At 38.7% G+C, this 19420-nt stretch overlaps 1 protein-coding gene across 5 annotated transcripts in view; it reads left to right on the top strand.

Moving 5' to 3' along the window:
• Window positions 1-19420, top strand: part of adka (adenosine kinase a) — a 283424-nt gene that overhangs the window by 104741 nt on the left and 159263 nt on the right. For all 5 annotated transcript variants that reach the window (XM_072583275.1, XM_072583276.1, XM_072583272.1 and 2 more), the window contains exon 4: window positions 12212-12290. In XM_072583275.1, the coding sequence (XP_072439376.1) occupies window positions 12212-12290 (79 nt within the window). The remainder of the gene's footprint in view (window positions 1-12211; window positions 12291-19420) is intronic.

Raw genomic sequence — 19420 nt, 5'->3', positions numbered from 1 at the left:
AATTTGGTCAAGGTCAAATTAGTTAATGTAGAAAATGAAGTTGTGCTGACGTAATGGGTTTCTACCGCACATGACTGTCTACTGCTTTTTGTCTTCAGTTGACACTTTTGTTTCTGAATTTATTTTATTGTTATTACATAACAAGGCTACAAGTTACCCATGAAAGCTAACAGAGTTTTTGGAAAATATTTGCAGTCACAATCAATATGCTTCATAAAGTTCTTGTCAGAATTAAAACATCAGTGTCTATGACACCTTGAAATGTGCTCCAGCATAAGACGATAAGTAATTTAAAAATGAAGGGCCTTAGTTGACCACTAACAGGTTGCTTGTTAAAACTTTTGAATCTGTACTTTTTTCATATACTCCAATCTAAGTAAGATAATTTCATACAACTTGGAAAATATGTTTCAGCATTTTAGTTTCTAACTTAACCATGTTGCTTTGATTACTGCAAAAGATGAACATCATCTTGTTAATGATTTGATATTTTGCATTATTTATTATGTACATTTTAGCAAAAATAGGAGAAGAGGGCGGTATGAGAAGGTATACAAATCCAGTGGTCCAAGTTAAATTTTCTATCATGACCAGCTTCACAAATACTCAAAGCACTCAAGAATTGTTTTGGTTGCATGGAAAATAATTTTCTGTAGTCTTTAAATACACTTAGAACGATTACAATTATAAGAGTCATACAGCATGGAAACAGACCCCTTGGTCCAACCAATCCATGCTGACCATGTTCTCAAACGAAATGGGTCCTACCTGCTAGCATTTGGCCCATATCCTTTCAAACATTTCTTATTCATGTATTTATCTAAATATCTTTTAAAAGTTTGTAACTTTACCCATATCGACCAATTCTTCTGGAAGCTCATTCCACACATGAAGCACTATGTACAATTTTTAAAAAAATGCCCCCATGTATTTTTAAAATCTTTGTCCTCTAACCATCAAAACATGTCCCCTTGTCTTGAAATCCCCATCTTCGGAAAAGACATCTGCTAATCACCATTATCTATACCCCTCATGATTTAAAAAATTTTTGATGTCATATATTTTAGATTCCATGTGATTGACTTTTTACCAATTAGTGTACCACGTGGAACCTTATCAAAGGCTTTACTGAAGTCCAAGTAAACATTGTCTATTGCTCCTCCCTTACCAATCATCTTGGTTACTTCCTCAAAAACTCCAAAGAGGTTTGTGAGACACCATTTCCCTTGCACAAAAACATGCTGACTATCCCGAATCATTCCTTGCCTCTCCAAATGCATATAAATTCTATTTTTCAGAATGACTTCTCATGATTGACCCATCGCCTGAGTCAGACTCAAGAGTCAATAGTTCCCAGGCTTGTCCTTGCATCCAAAGCATCCAATTACTGTAATATAATTATGTTAAGTGGTGGCATGGTGGATCAGTGGTTAGCGTTGCTGCCTCTCAGCACCAGGGACCTGGGTTCCATTCCAGCCTTGGATGACTGTCTGTGTAGAGTCTTCATGTTCTCCCCTTGTCAGCGTGGTTTTCTTCGGAGTGCTGCCATTTCCTCCACAAGATGTGCATGTTTGGTGTATCAGTCATGCTAAATTGCCCATTGTGTCCAGGGATGTGCAGGCTCAGTGGGTTAACTTGGGAAATGCAGGGTTACAGGGATAGGGGAGAGTGTTGTTCTGGGTGGGATGCTTCTCGTAGGGTGAGTGCCAACTTGATGGGCCAAATGGCCTGCTTCCAGACTGTAGGGATTTTATATTACATTATAATAACCTTTTTAAATATGTGTTTTAAAAGTACTAGATATTTAAAGATGTGCATGACCTGAATTAATAATTGAATTACTGAACTTGGAATGGGTGAGAGCAGGTGAACTTTTGAAGTAATCTTGGAAACTTTGTTGTTACAACATTGACAGAAGTCTGATCCTGTGCTTAATCCTGTAATTTCTGCTAAAATCATAGTGACAGAAAAAAAGATTCCCAGTAGAACTTTGTGGTATGTATTTATATTCCCTTCACATGAAAAATGTGTTCACTTTTCTGACAGATTTAAATCCGAACCATCTAGTTTTGAGTTTAAAGTTAATACCAGGTAGAGCAAAGTACTTCCTTCCAATATTGTTACTCACTGCTCACATTTTCCCTCAAGTGCATGCATATCATGTGCATTCTGCACAATTCAGAGGAGACCAAAGACTATAGAATAATGGAACTTAAAATGGCAGATGCCTTTGAAAATGAGGTGTGCAAAATGATATGCAGGGAGCAATTTGAGCAAAGATCTTGCTGTTCTTCTATAGACAGTTACCTGGTTATCAAAATATTTCTTCACAATCATCTTATAAAATTATTAGAGTTTAATCAAAATATTCTTCAAGGCCACCTTTTCCCAGTGTACAACAAAAGACTATGTGCTGCTGTGTTATCAGCAATAAAGAACAGCTTTTTAAGATTAGATTAGATTAGATTAGATTCCCGACAGTGTGGAAACAGGCCCTTCGGCCCAACCAGTCCACACCGACCCTCCGAAGATTAACCCACCCAGACCCATTTCCCCTTTGACTCATGCACCAAACACTATGGGCAATTTAGCATGACCAATTCACCTGACTTGCATATCTTTGAACTGTGGGAGGAAACCAGAGCACCCGGAGGAAACCCACGTAGACACAGGGAGAATGTGCAAACTCCACACAGGCAGTCGCCTGAGGCTGGAATCGAACCTGGGACCCTGGTGCTGTGAGACAGCAGTGCTAACCACTGAGCCACCATGCCTCCCTAAAGTCTTTTCATAAGTCTTTCCGTGGCGCAATCAATAGGAAAGCATGTCGCTCTGGCCTAGTCTTCCACAAGATGCAGGTATTTGGCTGTTTATCAGACACGTCATTTGAGGTTTGGCATTTTGGAATTTTGTAGAATTTTGAAGAGGTGTTTATGACCCTAGGAATTAGTGCGAAGTTGAGTATTGTTAGGAAGTCAAAAGCATGTATGGTTCTTTTAAGCAGACGGTGTTATTCTGAGCTGAGGGATTTTGACAGCTTGTGTCTGATACTAGCTAACAGAGTCACCGAGTACTGAGAACTGAAAGTATGTAACAGTTGACGGTAGGGTTATTAACATTAGCTAGGATTTGTTTTTTTTAAATGTAACCAATTTAAATGTACCCAAATACCAAAAACGAATTGAACTTAGATTTGATTGTATTGACAACATTGATCCAAATGGATGGTAGAAGTATTGGGATTTATAAAGAAGGGTATTTTCAAAATTGCTCAGAGCTAACCACCCATCTAACAGCTCTCAAAAAAAGGCACCATCTATTTAAAAGGTACCAAGACATGTGATAGCTAACAATACTCGCAGTAAAAGGAAAGTAGATGACAAAGGAGAAGACAGTAGATTTAGGAGGAAGAGAAAGGAAGGCTGAAGGAAGAAGAGAAGATCATCTGTGTGCTTTAAGAGATTAAGCACTAGTTTACAGTTGTTATTGGAACAGCATATTAATAGAACTGGGGTCATCTCAGAGGTAGTGGTTACTTAGGGGAAAGAGTGTTTGGTTTATTAATAGTTTTGTTAGTGTTCGCCGTTAGGGTCAAATAAATAAATTGTTACTTTTTATTTGTTTTATGGAAATCGTGACCTTTCATTTATTCATATGTTTTTAACAGATTATGAGGCAAGGTGATCTTCTTTGGGTGTTTTAGTTTAATTCGCAGAGGTGTTTGACCTTTGAATTAGTCAAACAATACTGTTATGACACAATGTCAAAACAAATCCAATTTGGAACCATCTTTAAAATTTGGTTGGTATGTCCATTGTACACCTTATCTTTGAAGAAGCTTCACTGCAGACTGGTACAAACTCAAAAAGTGCACTCAATAGGCTAGAGTTGACCATCAAAAATTTGAGTGACCACTAAAGGCTCAGACGTAAGGTTTCTGAAACCCTGTAGAAAATGTACTGTGAGCTGGTTCATTCAGAGTCATGTTGGGAAATTTCCTCTTTCATTTGTTTGCCTGCCCTCCAAAGTCAAAAATAAATTCAATTAAAATGGACTTACTGACAACTGGTGGGTGATTTTGTTGGTGGGTAATAAATCCAGTTGTCAAAGTCAAGATCGGATTTATCTATTCTGATGTTATCTAGTCATGTCATAAAGATCAGAAGTGCTACTTACTGAGCTGCTTTTGCTGCAGATTTAATTTTCCATGACTTCTGGCGTTTCTAAACAGGGAAGTGTACATGTACGTACAAAAATAGTTCAAACAATATTTTCTTGTCAGGAAACTCATCCGTTCCATGTCAGCAGTAATAGCTTCCTGAGTTATTTCTTTGCTCAGCTTCACTGGGCACAATATTTCAGGTTACAGAAAAACTAGGAAGAATATTGGATGTTGATGTATCTCAATAAAGTTTAGAAAACTGCAACTAAAAGCAACTGATGTGTGGAGAAATATTGCAAACTTGAAACAAACTATATATTAACATGACTGCTTCATGATCTGTGATCTATGACCTGGCTGTTTTACAAAAACAAATCAATTGTCCAATTAGGCCACAGTATGAGGAGCTGTCGAGCTGAATATATACTGCCAGTCTGTGCAGTAAATATTCGGCTAAATAAAAAAAAGACAAAAGAACTACGGGTGATGGAAATGAGAAACAGAAATTGCTGGAAAAAGTCAGCAGATCTGGCTTCATCTATGGAGAGAAATCAGAATTAATGTTTCTATCTTATGGGAGAAGATGCCAGAACCATGTGCTTTCCCTTCGATTTGCTCCACGGAAAGCCTTACGGAAGTGTTGTTTTTTATTGCTGATAGCACAGCAGCACGTGATCTTTTCTTATACACTGAAGAATTGGTGGCCTGGAAGAATATTTTGATTAAGTTCTAATCATTTTATAAGTTGACTGTGAAGAAAGGTTTTGATAACCAGATACATTACCACTTCCAAGTACAGTACACACAGAAATTACTGGAAAAGTTTAGCAGGTCTGGCAGCATCTGTGGAGAGAAATCAGTTTATGTTTCTGGTCCAGTGACCTTCCTTCAGAACAGTTAACTTTGCTTTCTGTCCACAGATGCTGCCAGACCTGCTGACTATTTTCAGCAATTTTAGTTTTTTTAAATGTTTGTTTTCATTCCACTCCAGCTTGAAAATCTGTGGTTTTTAATGCAAGAAAAAGTGTCTGCTGTGGACACATGAAGGAAATTTAGTCAGATTAAACATAAAATAGGCAGTGAAAAAGTTGGATGATTATTCTACCACTGTGTTTTCTCCTTATTTCTGTCTTCCTACCCTTTACCCTACTCCTGCACCTATAACCTAACTTCCCTCCCTTCCTCCAAACCAGTTATTTGCTCTGTCTTCCTTAACACCCACCTTTTCCCATCTCTGTTTCCTCACCATCTTTTCCTCAATGCCACCTGTTCCACTGTCCCCATGTCTTCCTCCACTTCACTTTCTTCTTTCCATCAATTCAAATTTTCATGTTTTCCTCTTCATCCCCACCACCCTTTCGTATTTGCTGTCTTTTCACCTATTTGAAACCATTTTCTGGAATTATAAGTACTTTGCCATCAGAACATTGTTGTAGAATAGCCAAGTTGGAAAATAATGAAAGGGTCACAAATCTAACTAATCAACACAAGTATCAATTAAGATAAAACTGATTTGTTGAAGCTTCCAATTTCCATCAAGTAGGTGGATTTAATAAATTGAATGGACCGTGGATAAGAACTCTGATCGGGCTACACAATGGTATGGCATATTCAGCACAGTATTCAAATTAACAAGAAAATATTTCATTACATAGTACTGAATAAAATAATAATTTGCAGTTAATTCTATGATTAACTCTGACGTACAGATAAATGGCATTTAGGAGGTTGCGGTAAATATGACATGAAGAGTGAAAATGTAACCAGTGCAGGTATGACGGTCAAATGGCCACCTCCTGACTACAATCCTTCTGCGCTATAATAATTCTGTGATTAATTTTGCATTTTTTCATTCATACTGATAGGATTGTTTGGGAGAGTGAAGCCTTTCTTTCCTGTAAAAATATCTGGTAGAGCCCACTAAGGAACATGCAAATCTGGATTTGATGATAACAAATTAAGTAGGGAGCTTAAGCTGAAGGAAGCACTTGGGGACAGTGCACATAATATGATAGAATTCAGCCTACAGTTTGAGAGGGAGACATTGGAGTTAGATGTGATGGGATTGCAGTCGAGTGAAGATAACTGCAAAGAGCTCAGGGAGGAGTTGACCAGTGTTGATTGGAAGGACAGCTGAGCAGAGCAGGTGGTGGAGCAGCATTGGCAGGGAGTTTCTGGGTTGATTGGCAGAAATTTATTCCATGAAAGAAGAAACAGACTAAGGATGAGACAATCGTGGCTGACCAGGGAAGTCAGAGACAGCAGAAAAGCAAAAGAAGCAGCATACAAGGTGGTGAAGATTTGTGGGAATCCATGAGATCAGGAACCCTTTAAAAATCAGCAGAGGATAACAAAATATAATAAGATGGGAGATGATTAAATATGAGAGAAAGCTAGTTAGTAATGTAAAAGAAGATTGCAATAATTTTTTTAGGTTTCTAAAAGGTATGAGAGGTAAGAATAACATTGGGCTGCTGGAAAATAAGGCTGGAGACGTTATAATGGTGGAGGAACTGAATAGGTAGTTTGCATCAGTCTTCACTGCCAGCAGCATGACAAAACTTCAAAATAGCCAGAGACAGAGATGAATGTCATGGCCATCAAGGGGAAGAAGGTACAGGGAAAAGTTCTGATTGTGGATAAATAACCAGGTCCAGATGGACTACACGAACTGTTCTGAAGAAGATAGCTGAGGAGTTTGTAAAAGCAGAGGTGGTGATCTTGCCAGTATCTTTGGGGACAAGGACGGTCCCAAAGCACTGGAAAATGACTAATGTAACATGCCCATTTAAAAAGGGGAGAGGAGCAGAAGACAGGCAATTATAGGCCAGTTAGCTTGACTTCAGTCGTTGCTAAGATTTTTGAGTCCATTATTGAGGATGAAATTGTGGAGTACTTAGAAGTGCATGGTTAAAAAAAGGAGCTGAGCAAGCACACTTTGGTTAGCAGACAGTCGTGCCTGACAAAATTGTTAGAATTCTTTTGAGGAGGTAACAAGCAAGTTAGAGAAACGAGAGTTGATGATTGTGATCTGTCTACATTTCTGCAAAGCATTTTACAAGGTGTTGTAAGAGCATTGCTAAAAAGAAAATAAATTATAATTATTTTGACAAAAAAAAGTTAGTAGTTTTGATCGAATATCCAAGTTGGAAAGTGATGAGAGAAGGGTCACAAATCTTGCCAAAAACACAACTATCAATTAAGATTAAACAGATTTGTTGAAGTTTCCAATTTTCATCAAATACGAGGACTTAATAAATTGAATGGAGTGTGGAGAAGAACTCTGATTTGAGTACACAATGGTATGACATGTTTGGCAGAAAGGGCAAGGTACTGGCATGGATAGAGGATTAACTGAATGGCAGAAGATAGAGAGTATAGGTAAAGGGCTCTAGTTCAGGATGGCACCCAGTGATGAGTAGAATTCTGCAGGGATCAGTTTTGGGACAACAACTATTCATAACTGTTAACAATCTGGATGAAGGTACAGAGGCCATTGTTGCAAAATTTGCAGATGATGCAAATATAGGTGGAGGGAAAGGAAGCAAGGAGGCTGCCAAAGGATTTGTACATGCTAGGAGAGCGAGCAAAGTATGGTAGGTGGAATATAACATGGGACACATTGCAAGGAACATTGCAGTTGAGTAAGAAGAATAGAGCGTGTGGGCTATTATCTAAGCAGGGAAAGACTTCAGAAATCTGAAGCACAAAGGGACTTGAGTGTCCTAGTTCAGGATTCTCTTAAAATTAACATGCAGATTCAGTTTGCATTTGTTTTCTTAACATGTTTGCCTTCATTTCAAGAGGGCTAGAATACAAGAGTAATAATGTACTGCTGAAGTGCATAAGGCATTGGTCAGGCTGTATTTGGAATATTGTGAGCAGTTTTGGACCCTATATGAAGAAAGTCCAACATCAGAATGTCCTAAGTCCAGAGGAGCTTCACAAGAATGATCCTGAGAATGGAGAACTTTTCATATGAGAAGCAGTTGAGGACTTTGAGTCTGTGCACAATGATGTTCAGAAGGATGAAGGAGAGTCTGATTGAGGCTTGCAGAATACTGAGAAACCTGGATAAAGTGAACGTGACAAACATGCTTCCACCCGTAGGAGAAAATACGATCCAAAGGCACAGCTTCAAATTGAACAACCTTTTAGAACTGCGATGATGATTTTGTTCAGCCAGTGGGTGGTTAATCTTTGGAACTCATTGCTGCAGATGGCTGTGGATGCCAAGTCATTTGGTGCATTTAAGACTGATAGGTTCTTGATTGTTCAAAGGATCAAGGGTTATGGGAAGAAGTGGGGAGATTGAGGTTGAGAAAAGCCATCATCAAATGGTGGAACAGGCTTGATGGGCTGATTGGCTTAGTTCTGTTCTCATGTCTTATGACCTTATAAAACTCATCCTTGTCTTATGGTAGTATATAGTGATTTGTTTTTGATTTTATTTAAGTCACCATTTTTCTTGGGGAATCGAGAAGGGCAAATGGAAAATAATGTTTTATTTTGAAAACCATTGTCGGTTCAAGGGGATAAATTTAAACAACTATACAATAGTACTTAAGATGAAGGTAAACAGATGAATTTTCTCCAAGAAATTAGTTTTAACTAATGGCATTCAGAGCTGTAAGATGTGGCTGCTTAATGGATTACTAGAACAATACTGGACCTACAGCAATAAACTTAAATTTTGTGTGCCAAAAAAAATCCTTTGCTATGCCAGTTGCCATTGTCACCAGTAGAAAAACAAATCTTCAAAAGTTTCTATTATAAATACTCCTTGTTAAGGAAAATAGAATAATATGTTGTGAGACTGTTTACTACATCAGTTCGAGCTACTTTTTGCTTGCAGGATTTAAAGCAACAAATTATGCAGATCAGGATGTTCTACCTTCATAGGGGCCAGCTCACCAGATTAAATCACACAACAATTTAGCCATAAAGTAAATTACCCAGTGCAATTGGATACTAACTGACACCTGCATACATGGTTCACGATTTCACTTATGGAACTCCACACAACTAAAATACAGAGAGCAAACAGTTTGTTCTTTCAAAAGAATTTCCGTTGTTTCAATTGTTCTGGAGCGGTTATGCAGTATAGCCTCGACTGGTGTTAAGATTTATTGTTGTAAGCTGCATACTCTGTAACTTCACTTCATACCATTTGCAAACATGCAAGTCTGGCAGAGGAAGAGAGACTGTGGCCAATCTTGAAGGCCATCTCATCGAGCTGTACAGTTTGGACACAGACCCTTTGGTCCAACTCTTCAATGCAGACCAGATATCCTAAATTAATCTAGTCCCATTTCCAGCATTTGGCCCATACCCCTCTAAATCCTTTCTCGACATATAGCCATCCAGATGCCTTTTAAATGTTGGAATTATACCAGCCTCCTCCACTTCCACTGGCAGCTCATTCCAGAAATGCACCATCATCTGTGTGAAAAAGATTGCCCCGTAGGAACCTGTTAAATCATTCCCCTCTAACCTTAAACCTATACCCTCTTGTTTTGAACTCCATTACCCGGAGGAAAAAGACCTTGGCTATTCACCTTATCTATGCCCCTCATGATTTTATAAACTTCTATAAGGTCACTCCTCAGCCTCAGAAGCTCCAAATCCTCTAACCCTGGCAACATTCTTAACTTTTTTCTGAACTCTTTCAAGTTACATAACATCCTTCCTATAGCAAGAAGACCAGAGCTAAACACAGTACTGCAAAAGTAGCATGACCAATGTCCTGTACAGCCAAAACTTTCAACTTTTACACTCAATGCACTGACTAATAAAGGCAAGACTACCAAACGTTGTCTTCACTATCCTATCGACCTGCGACTCGACTTTCAAGGAACAATGAACCTGCACTGCAAGGTCTCTTTTTTTTGGCAACACTCCCCAGGTCCTTAACATTTAAGTGTATAAGTCCTGCCCTGATTTGTCTATGCAAAATGCAGTACCTCGCACTTATATAAATTAAACTCCATCTGCCACTCCTCAGCCCATTGGCCCATCTGATTAAGATCCCATTGTACTCTGAGGTAACCTCCTTTGCTGTCCGCTACATCGCCACACCTCCAATTTTGGTGTCACCTGCAAATTTACTAACATTCAAACCGTTTATATAAATGATAAAAAAGCAGTGGACCCAGCACTGATCACTTTGGTGCACCCCTTGATTCAACCAAGTCCAGTTTCTCATTTCCCATTACTCAAAAGTTCTCTTAAAACTACCATGAAATTGCCTTCCTTCGTTTTGCCTTTGGGAAGTGATGGCCTAGTGGTACTATCACTGAACTATTAATCCACAAACCCAGGTCACTTCTGTGAACGTGGATTCGAAGCCTGTCATAGGGGTTAGTGGAATTTGAGTTCACTAAAAATCTAATATAAAGTTTAATGATAACCATTGTTGCTTATTGGGTAAAATCCCCCCCTGGTTCATTAAGGTCCTTTAAAGAAGGAAGCTGCAATCGTTACTTGGTTTGGCCTTCATGTAAGTCCAGACCACAGCAATGTGGTTGACTCTTAACTGCCCTCCAGGCAATTCGAGATGAGCAATAACTGTTGGTCTAGCCAGCAATGCCTTCATCCTGTGAGTGAATTTTAGAAAGCTACAAACGTAAGTGATAACACAAAATCCAAATGTAAAATCTCGTGCATTCTCATAGTGCCTATCTTGTACTGTACTGTTCTGTATTTGGATGCTGATTCAGAACTCCTCTGGGATAGAGTTCCCGAAGCAATGTTTGGCGGCACGAGGTATATTTTCCAAGTGGCTTCCAGATTTCAGATGTCAGCTGTCTGAATTTCCATGATGACATTTTTGGTTATTACAATTAAGAGTTTACAAAAGATCAAATTAGATTAAAATAATACTTCGTTGCCATGTTAGGTAATTTTATAATGTACCAAACATCATATGTGTTTTTGGCTTTTTTTAGGCAAGAAGAAATCAGAGTGGCAGCCTTCTTATGGTTTTAATTTCATACCTGACTTGCTCTTTAAATTCAGTTATTTAGAAAGGTTAAAAGTGGGGTTTATTCTCTTCCACCTTGAATCGATCACCATTTTTGTGTGAAGTATTTTAGATTATATTGTTTTTGTCAAGTTGCTCAATTGTTTCAAACTTTTGTTTGAGGAATATTTGGTAAACCTCAAACAAATATAATGTGCCTTGTACGCTTGTTGATGTCCCCTTTTTGTTCATGCACTTTTCCTTTCGTCATCTGAAATGAAGTGTACTTTAGGATTATAAGAGAAGCTGTGAGAGAAATTGCAAAAGCACATCTGCTAAGCAAAACATTTAATGTTTCTGACTGGGGTAAATCAAAAATTGTTTTCTTTTGAGTATTGGCTGCATTAAATGTAATAGCTATGACATTGCAGCTTCGAACCAACCAGTTCCTGAATTTGTATGCACAGTCTTGATCTGACATTGTTTAGGATTGAACAAAGCAGCGATCCCACTTTGAACAACTCCGTGTAAAACTATAGTTTTTATTAATATATGCAGTTTTGCTTGGGCTTTGTTTCAAATAAATTATCTCATCTTTTAATGGGATTTTTGCATTATTTTCTGTATTTGTGGGATCATGAAGTAAAGCTATTTTGAGATTTTGCAGATTTTTTTCTAAAACTTAATTTACCGAAGGAAAGAACTTGGCAATGTTTTTCAAAGCCAGTTACGGGTGTAGTTACTGTTGTTAGGTAAGTAAATGAAGCAGAAAATGTTTGAACAGCAAGATTGCATAAATGTAACCAATGCAGAACATATTAATTGTCGTCTGTATCTTGATGTTCATATTTATTTGCCATCAAGCTTTCACATGCATTCAAGTTTAAAATGATAACTTTGCCACTTGTCTAACCTTTGGAATGCATGTGCAGGTATAAGTTTTATTCAAGTTTATGAAATGTCTGTGGTGACAACTTGCTCAGCAACTAATGAGAGTGAATTTCCTGTGTTACGAGCAAGTCTTGAGTGTTTATTTCTGCATCTAACTCTTTTAATCAGGTCTCTCGTTCTTTTGGATTTTTTTATAGGTTTGAAGAACTTGTAAAGAAGTTCAAAGTGGAGTATTATGCTGGTGGCTCTACCCAGAATTCAGTCAAAGTGGCCCAGGTTTGTCTTTACTCAGCAGTACCAGAGATAATGACTGACTAAATTCTTTCCGATTTTTCCTCAAAGAAAATATATTGTTCGTGTTTGAAGACACATATATGCTATATTTAATTTGCCACAACTCTAACTGATTTTAGTGTTACAGCAAAATAAGTGAGGTGACTGTGCCTCAGAATGTGTCTGGGAAAGCAGCATAGCTTTTTTTTGCAGGAAGAATTACTGTCGCAGTACCATAAGCTTGAGTGAAATTTGCTTGTCGTTCATTTTGCCTACTTGTATAGATCAGAAATGAAGCTTTTCTGTTCAATGGATAGAGTCAGCTGTAGTACAAGACCATAAATCCCAGAAAGGCTCAAATCCCATTCACTTAGCAGCATGAGAAAATCCCATGGGGAATTTCTTTTAGTTATTACTGATAATTTTGTTTTTAGTTATTGCGTGTTTTACTGTGCTCAGAGTGTGCTTAAACGTTTAATGTTGGCCATCCATCTTACTCCAAGTTATTTTTCTACAACTCACTGTTTCCAAATTGTGCCCATTCAGGTTCAGACCTCCTAGTAGACCTGACTGCAGAAGAGTCGCAACCTCAGCTGATATTTCTTCAAACCAACAATTCTGCAAACACTGATCCTCCCATTGTTGTGATCAACGACCATACAAATAATAAAACTTGGGCCTCTCTGGTCTGTGTAGTCTGCTACTAGACTAAATAATACTTTTATACACTGGGACTTCAAAGACTCTATTCTTCAGAGAAACTGTAAAATTGCACTTATAACGTTGTAGGATAAATTCAGCAATTCTGTCCTTCAAACAGTGAGTTTGATGGAGCGTGTTGTAGCCCCCTGCCATCCCCCCATTCATTTGTCATAGCCTTGTTTGGTCATTCGCTGTAGAAGCCCCCACCTTGATCATTTGCTGTTGCCCCCCTGTTAGTCATCTGCTGTAGCCCCTCTGCACTCCTGGCTGTCTGCATTTGGCATGCGCTGTAGCCTCCATCAAAGTCATAATGTGGATCTCAACATAATTTTGGGGGGCATATTTTGCTTCAACTTCAATTTAGGAAGAATGGAGTTCAATAGAAATAATCCAGTGTGCACTGTTCAGTGTTGTTCACTGTTGCCCTTCTGGGATATCTTGCTCAAGTTCAGCAGGTGAGGATATCTTCCATCCCATTCAATTATTTGCGTATGACTATCCAAACTACACAATCCCAACTGCTTCCCTAACTTCAAAGAAGGAGGTAAATTTATCTCTTGGAGCAAAAGGATTCAAGGGATACGGGGGGAGAGCAGAAGTAGGTTATTGAGTTTGGTGATCAGCCATGATCATATTGTATGGTGGAGCAGGCTTAAGGGGTCAAATGGCCTATTCCTATCTTCTATGTTCTTAATGCTACTGACTGCAGCAGAAACAGTCAACTCAATACCGTATGTAACCAAGGCTGATGCAAAACTAATAGATCGAGGAGAATTAATAGATACCAAGTAAGACTAATAAAGATTATAAACAAATGACAAACTGACCACCTTTTACAAAGATGGTCACCTTTTATAAATATTTCAGCTAAAATCAAACTAATAATCAAAACCTTGTGTGTGTGCGAGTAATTGGAATTGCCCTTCATGGGGGAAGGGCAGGCTGTATAATCTTGCGTGCACAAGCAGTTAAGGCCAGAATTTGCAAAATTAGTAGGAAACCAGAAATGAAGGATGTGTATCTGAGTGCGCACAGCATTCAGTAAGCTGGATGACTTACCAGTTCAAATAGTCAAATTTTATTACTTGATAACCATTTCAAAGTTATAATTACAAGGTGATCAAGGCTGGGATCTGAATATTGAAGGATCCCTTATGTTTTGGAAGAACAGTAGGATAGGAAAAGCTGATGGTATTTAAAGATATGTGTGCAATAGTGAGTATTTGCCTTAGTTCTGAACATGCAGATTTTCAGCAGAATGTTAGAGGTCTGATTAATGTGGGTTATGATAGGATGTGTGGCAGAATCAAATAGGAAGTCCAGCGAGGATCATTTCAACACTGGGAGCATCTCTTTCCATGTTGTATGCTTTATGCACATAACAGTAGCAAGTTTTTTTATTGAGCAGTGCTGAGTTGCCAATTCAGGTGAATTATTGCTTGGTAAATACAATCATTCTTCTGTATCCTCAAGGGTTCTGTTCCTGAGAACCCCTTTGAATGATGAAATTCATGAGTACAGAGCTTGTTGAAAATACAGGTTAAAGATAGGTCAAAAATTGTGGATTTTTGTGATCTTTGTTATTATTTTTTGGGGTGGATAGATGAATTCATAATTTGTGATTTTGTTGATACAGGATTTACTGTACTTGATTAACAACCCAATTTGCCTCATGAATATTCAGTTTTTTATTACTTTGACAAAACACAACCTTGAAACCAAAGTGGGAAACTGGCAGTTCAACTGGGGCCACTTGCTCCAAACAATCTCCATGTTGTGTTTGACCAAACAGCATCTCAGGACACAATCCATGTGTGCCCAGCTGCATGCACATTTTTGTCTATTGATATTGACATTTGATGTCTGCCAACTCATTAACCCTCAGCACCTCTCTGATGCAGTGCAGGCTGCTTACAAAGTACAGACTTGCATTGCTGTCATACCAGAAACACTCAACAGCTATAGCAGGGACACTTGCATGCCCAAACAGATGCCCCACTGAAAGATGGTCCAGACTATAACTCAGGCCATCTCGCTTTCTCTGGTGTTTACCTGCATGCTCATAGCATTCATATTTGCCTTGATGTGGAACATTGTTTTCCTGCTGTATGTAGGTCCAGCCTGAGCGCGCCACACTCATCCTAGCGTGTTGTGCTTTGCACAATTGGAGCAAGTAATAAGGCGAATTATTTAGAATGGATTAAGGTGTTTAAAGACTTAAGAGCAGTTTACATTTGTTCAATACTTTGCATCAGTTGTATGATACTTTGATCTTTTACTCTCAATTCTGTATCCTATGATCCTGCCCCATGAGCTACCTGGTGAAGGAGCAGTCCTCTGAAAGCTTGTACTTCCAAATAAACCTGTTGAACTGAAACCTGGTGTTGTGTGATTTTTTTAACTTTGTCCACCCCAATTCAACACCAGCATCTCCACATCATGACTAATAATCTGTGCAATTTAGCCTTCAAAATATTCAGTGGTACTGCCTCTATTTTTGTCTGTGGTAGAAAATTTCACAGACTGATGATTCACTGAGGGGAAAAAAAATCACATCTTAAATAAGTGGCCCCCTTATTTTTAAACCCTGTCCTCTTGCACTAGTCTCTCTCATAAGGCAAAACATCCATCTTGTCAAGTTTTTTCAGGCTGTTGTATGTTTCAAATAAGATCACCTTTCATTTTTCTTCATTCCAAAGATTGCAGATCCAACTTGTCCAAATTCTTCATACTGAGATTTTGTTGAATGAAACTTCCTAAACTGCTTCTAATCCAGTCATACCCTTTCTGAAGCAAGGAGACCAAAACTGTATATGATGCTTTAGATGTGGTCTCCCCAGAGCCCTCGATAATTATAGCAAACCCTTACTTCCATATTCTACTTCTCTTGCAATGTTCAGCAATATTCTATCCCCTAATTATTTACTGTATGTAAGAACTAGCAGGAGTGAGAAATTTAACTCATTGACCCTGCCCCACCATTTCACACAATCATGGCTGATCTCATCTCAGCCTCAAGTCTACTTTCCTGTCCACAAACCATAACCCTTCAACCTGTTAGTAATTAAAATCTATCTCTTTAAATGTGCTTCGTGTTGCGACAAAGCTGTTCCTTTAACAAGGTTATGCTGTCCTTTTTTTTTCCAGAGAGGTTGTCAGTGATGGACTCTGAAAAGTCTGGAGGTTGAAGGGTTTTAGGGCCAAGATGATAATAGCTAACAGATACTGCCTCAGGCAGAAGGAATTCAAGTTTTTAAAAAAATGTACAATAAAAAGGGTGTGGCCAGTTCTTCCAGCTCAGCTTTTCTCTGGTTTGGTTTTTTTTTAGCATTAGTGTGAGGAAAGGCTGTTGGACGCACAGAAGCAGGTCCAGGCTGGTACTCTCTCTCTGACTTGTATCCTGTAAGAACTTGTTTGATTTTACCTTTTGTGCCAAGGGGTGTTAATCAGGAGTTTTGCAAGTATCTGGATCAGGATCATTAAGTTGGGATGGTCTGTTGGGTTTTCGGATAGGATAGGCCATTCGATATTCTCTTTTCTGTTCTCTGTGTTTCATTCAGTGATCTTGTAAATAAATTCTGTTTTGTTTAAAACTGAGTGGTTTGACCAGCTGATTCTCTCCTGGAATGTCTGCGTTACACCTGCTTAAAACAGCAAACAAAGTTAGGGTCTGGGCTACCTCCTTGAAATGTTTTGAGGGGTCTGGCCTGGTCCATAGCATGTTCTGGCATCCACTACACTCTGGGATAGTGAATTCCAGAGATTTACAGCCCTTTGAGTGGAATAGCTTATCTGCTACCCCTACCTTAAAATTATGACGTTTCATTCTAGATTGTCCCCACGAGGAAACATCTGATCCAAGTCTACTTTGTCAATCCCCTTTTGCATCTTTTATACCTCAAATACATCTCCTGTAATGCTGCTAAAATCCAGAGGATCCTGAACTGCTCAAATCACTCTTTGTAAGATCAGCCCCTCATCTCTGCAATCTGTAAAGTGAACCTCCTGTGAACTTCCACCAATGCCACTATATCCTTCCTCAACAAAGAGACTAAAATTGTTCTAAATGCTGCAGGTGCAGTCTTATGAATGCTTTGTACAGTTGCAGCAACATTCCCTTTTATATCTTCAACAATTAACATCAAATTTCCACTTGCCTTCCTTATTACCTACTGTATCTGTGTACTAGTTTTGTGTACTTCTCACACAAGGGTATACAGATCCCTGTACACCAAAACAGAGGTTTCTCTCCATTTAGATAACGAGTTGCCTTCATATTTATTCAATCGAAATGGGTATTGTTCCAAATTTTGGCCCATTCACCTAACCTGGGTGACACGGTGGCACAGTGGTTAGCACTGTTGCCTCACAGTGCCAGAGACCTGGGTTCAATTCCCGCCTCAGGCGACTAACTGTGTGGAGTTTGCACATTCTCCCCATGTCTGCGTGGGTTTCCTCCGGGTGCTTCGGTTTCCTCCCACAGTCCAAAAATGTGCTGATTAGGTGAATTGGCCGTGCTAAATTGCCCGTAGTGTTAGGTGAAGGGGTAAATGTAGGGGAATGAGTCTGGGTGGGTTGCGCTTCGGCGGGTCGGTATGGACTTGTTGGGCCAAAGGGCCTGTTTCCACACTGTAAGTAATCTAATCTAATCATATCCATTTGTAAATTTTTTGTTTCATTTCAACTTACTTTCCCATCTGTTAGTTACATGTGCAAATTTGACACTAGTACTTTCTATCCCTTCATCCATGTAATTAATGTAGATTGTAAAAACTTGGGCCTGTGAGACCCCGCTAATTTCACTAAAACACCCATTTTTCTCAACTCTTCTGGTTCTTACTGCAATCCTGTAGCAAAGCTAATAAATTACTCCTAACCCTATGTGATCTTATTTTGTATGTTAAGCTTTCATGCAACACCTCACCAGATGCCTCTGGAAGTCCACTTATACAACATCTACAGGTTTCCCATTATCCACATTGTTTGTTACATCTTTTAAAAAACTACCAATTTAGTCAAACATAATTTATGCTTCATAAAATTAAGCTGACTCTGTTGGATTGCATTATGACTTTGCAAATGTCCTGTTATTAGTTCCTTAACAACAATTCTAACAATTTCCTGACGACAGATGTTAAACAAACTGGTCAGTAATATCTTACTATCTGCTTCCTTCTGTTTTTGAATAAGGGTGTTACATTAGCATGTTCCCAATCCACCAGAACTTTTCCTGAATCTTAGGTACTTTGAATTATTATAATAAATGGGCCACTATCTCTGCTGCCGCTTCATTCAAATCCCTAGGATGTTCACCATCAGGCTCTGGGGATCTGTCTGGCTTCACTTCCAATAACTTTACAGCAATCAAATTGCCCCAGAGCATTTGCCTCTCTACCACATCCACAGGGTTGACCAAACTATTTATTTCAATTCCTAATTTTGAGAGTTTGGCAATCTCTTCCTTAATTAGTCACAACTGAGCGTTGACGTTATCAGCTTCAAATAATCCTTTCAGAATTCTAACCAAAGACTTCAGGTGTAGAACTTTAAATTTAAAATCCTTTCTCTGAGGTAACCTATTTGCTAACTTTATTGAGAAACGGGTTCATCCATCTAAACCAAGAATTCTATGAACTGAAGACAAACTTCTCAAGCTTTGGGTGTTTTCCTGACCTTTCTAAACAGGAAGTATGCTTATGCCCCTCAACATTTATTCTATCTGCTTATAAAGCCCTCAATGCAAACAAACCCCAATTATTACCCCATGGACTCTTCCTTACCCCTCCCCCTCAATTTTTTAAAATCTTAAAAATAAATAAAAATTCAAACTACTTTTGGGATATCTGGTCGGCGTGGACGGGTTGGACTGAAGGGTCTGTTTACATGCTTTACATCTCTATGACTCTATAATAATTAAGCCCCCTCTTAGACACAGAACAAATCCACAATTATATATTATATATAAAATCACATAACCTACATCACAAAGATACAAAGATGATTTCACTTTCATTGACCATGCTGACTTTATCTGATTTCATTGAGATTTTCGAAGTGCTCCAATATACCTACATAGCAATAGACTTGAGCATTTTCCTGATGATGTTAGTCCACCTGATCTGTTCTTTGCTGTTTTCTGACTCCTTCCTGGTTGAATAGAGGAGTTACATTCATTTTTTTTTCCTAATCTAAGGGGTCAAAGAGATGTCCAGCATGGAAACAAACTCTTCGGTCCAGGTATCCTAAATCTTGTCCCATTTGCCAGCACTTTGCCCATATCTCTCTCTACCCCTTCTATTCATTATACCCATCCGAATGCCTTAAAAATGTTGTAATTGTACCAGCCTCCACCACTTCCTTTAGCAGCTCATTCCATACACACACACACACACCACCTTCTGCATGAAAAAGTTGCCCTTTAGGCCCCTTTT

The sequence above is a fragment of the Chiloscyllium punctatum genome, chromosome 13 (genome assembly GCF_047496795.1).
Source record: "Chiloscyllium punctatum isolate Juve2018m chromosome 13, sChiPun1.3, whole genome shotgun sequence".
Classification (NCBI taxonomy): domain Eukaryota; kingdom Metazoa; phylum Chordata; class Chondrichthyes; order Orectolobiformes; family Hemiscylliidae; genus Chiloscyllium; species Chiloscyllium punctatum.
The sequence above is the reverse complement of the archived record's forward strand: the minus strand, read 5'-3'. Positions and strand labels throughout refer to the sequence as shown.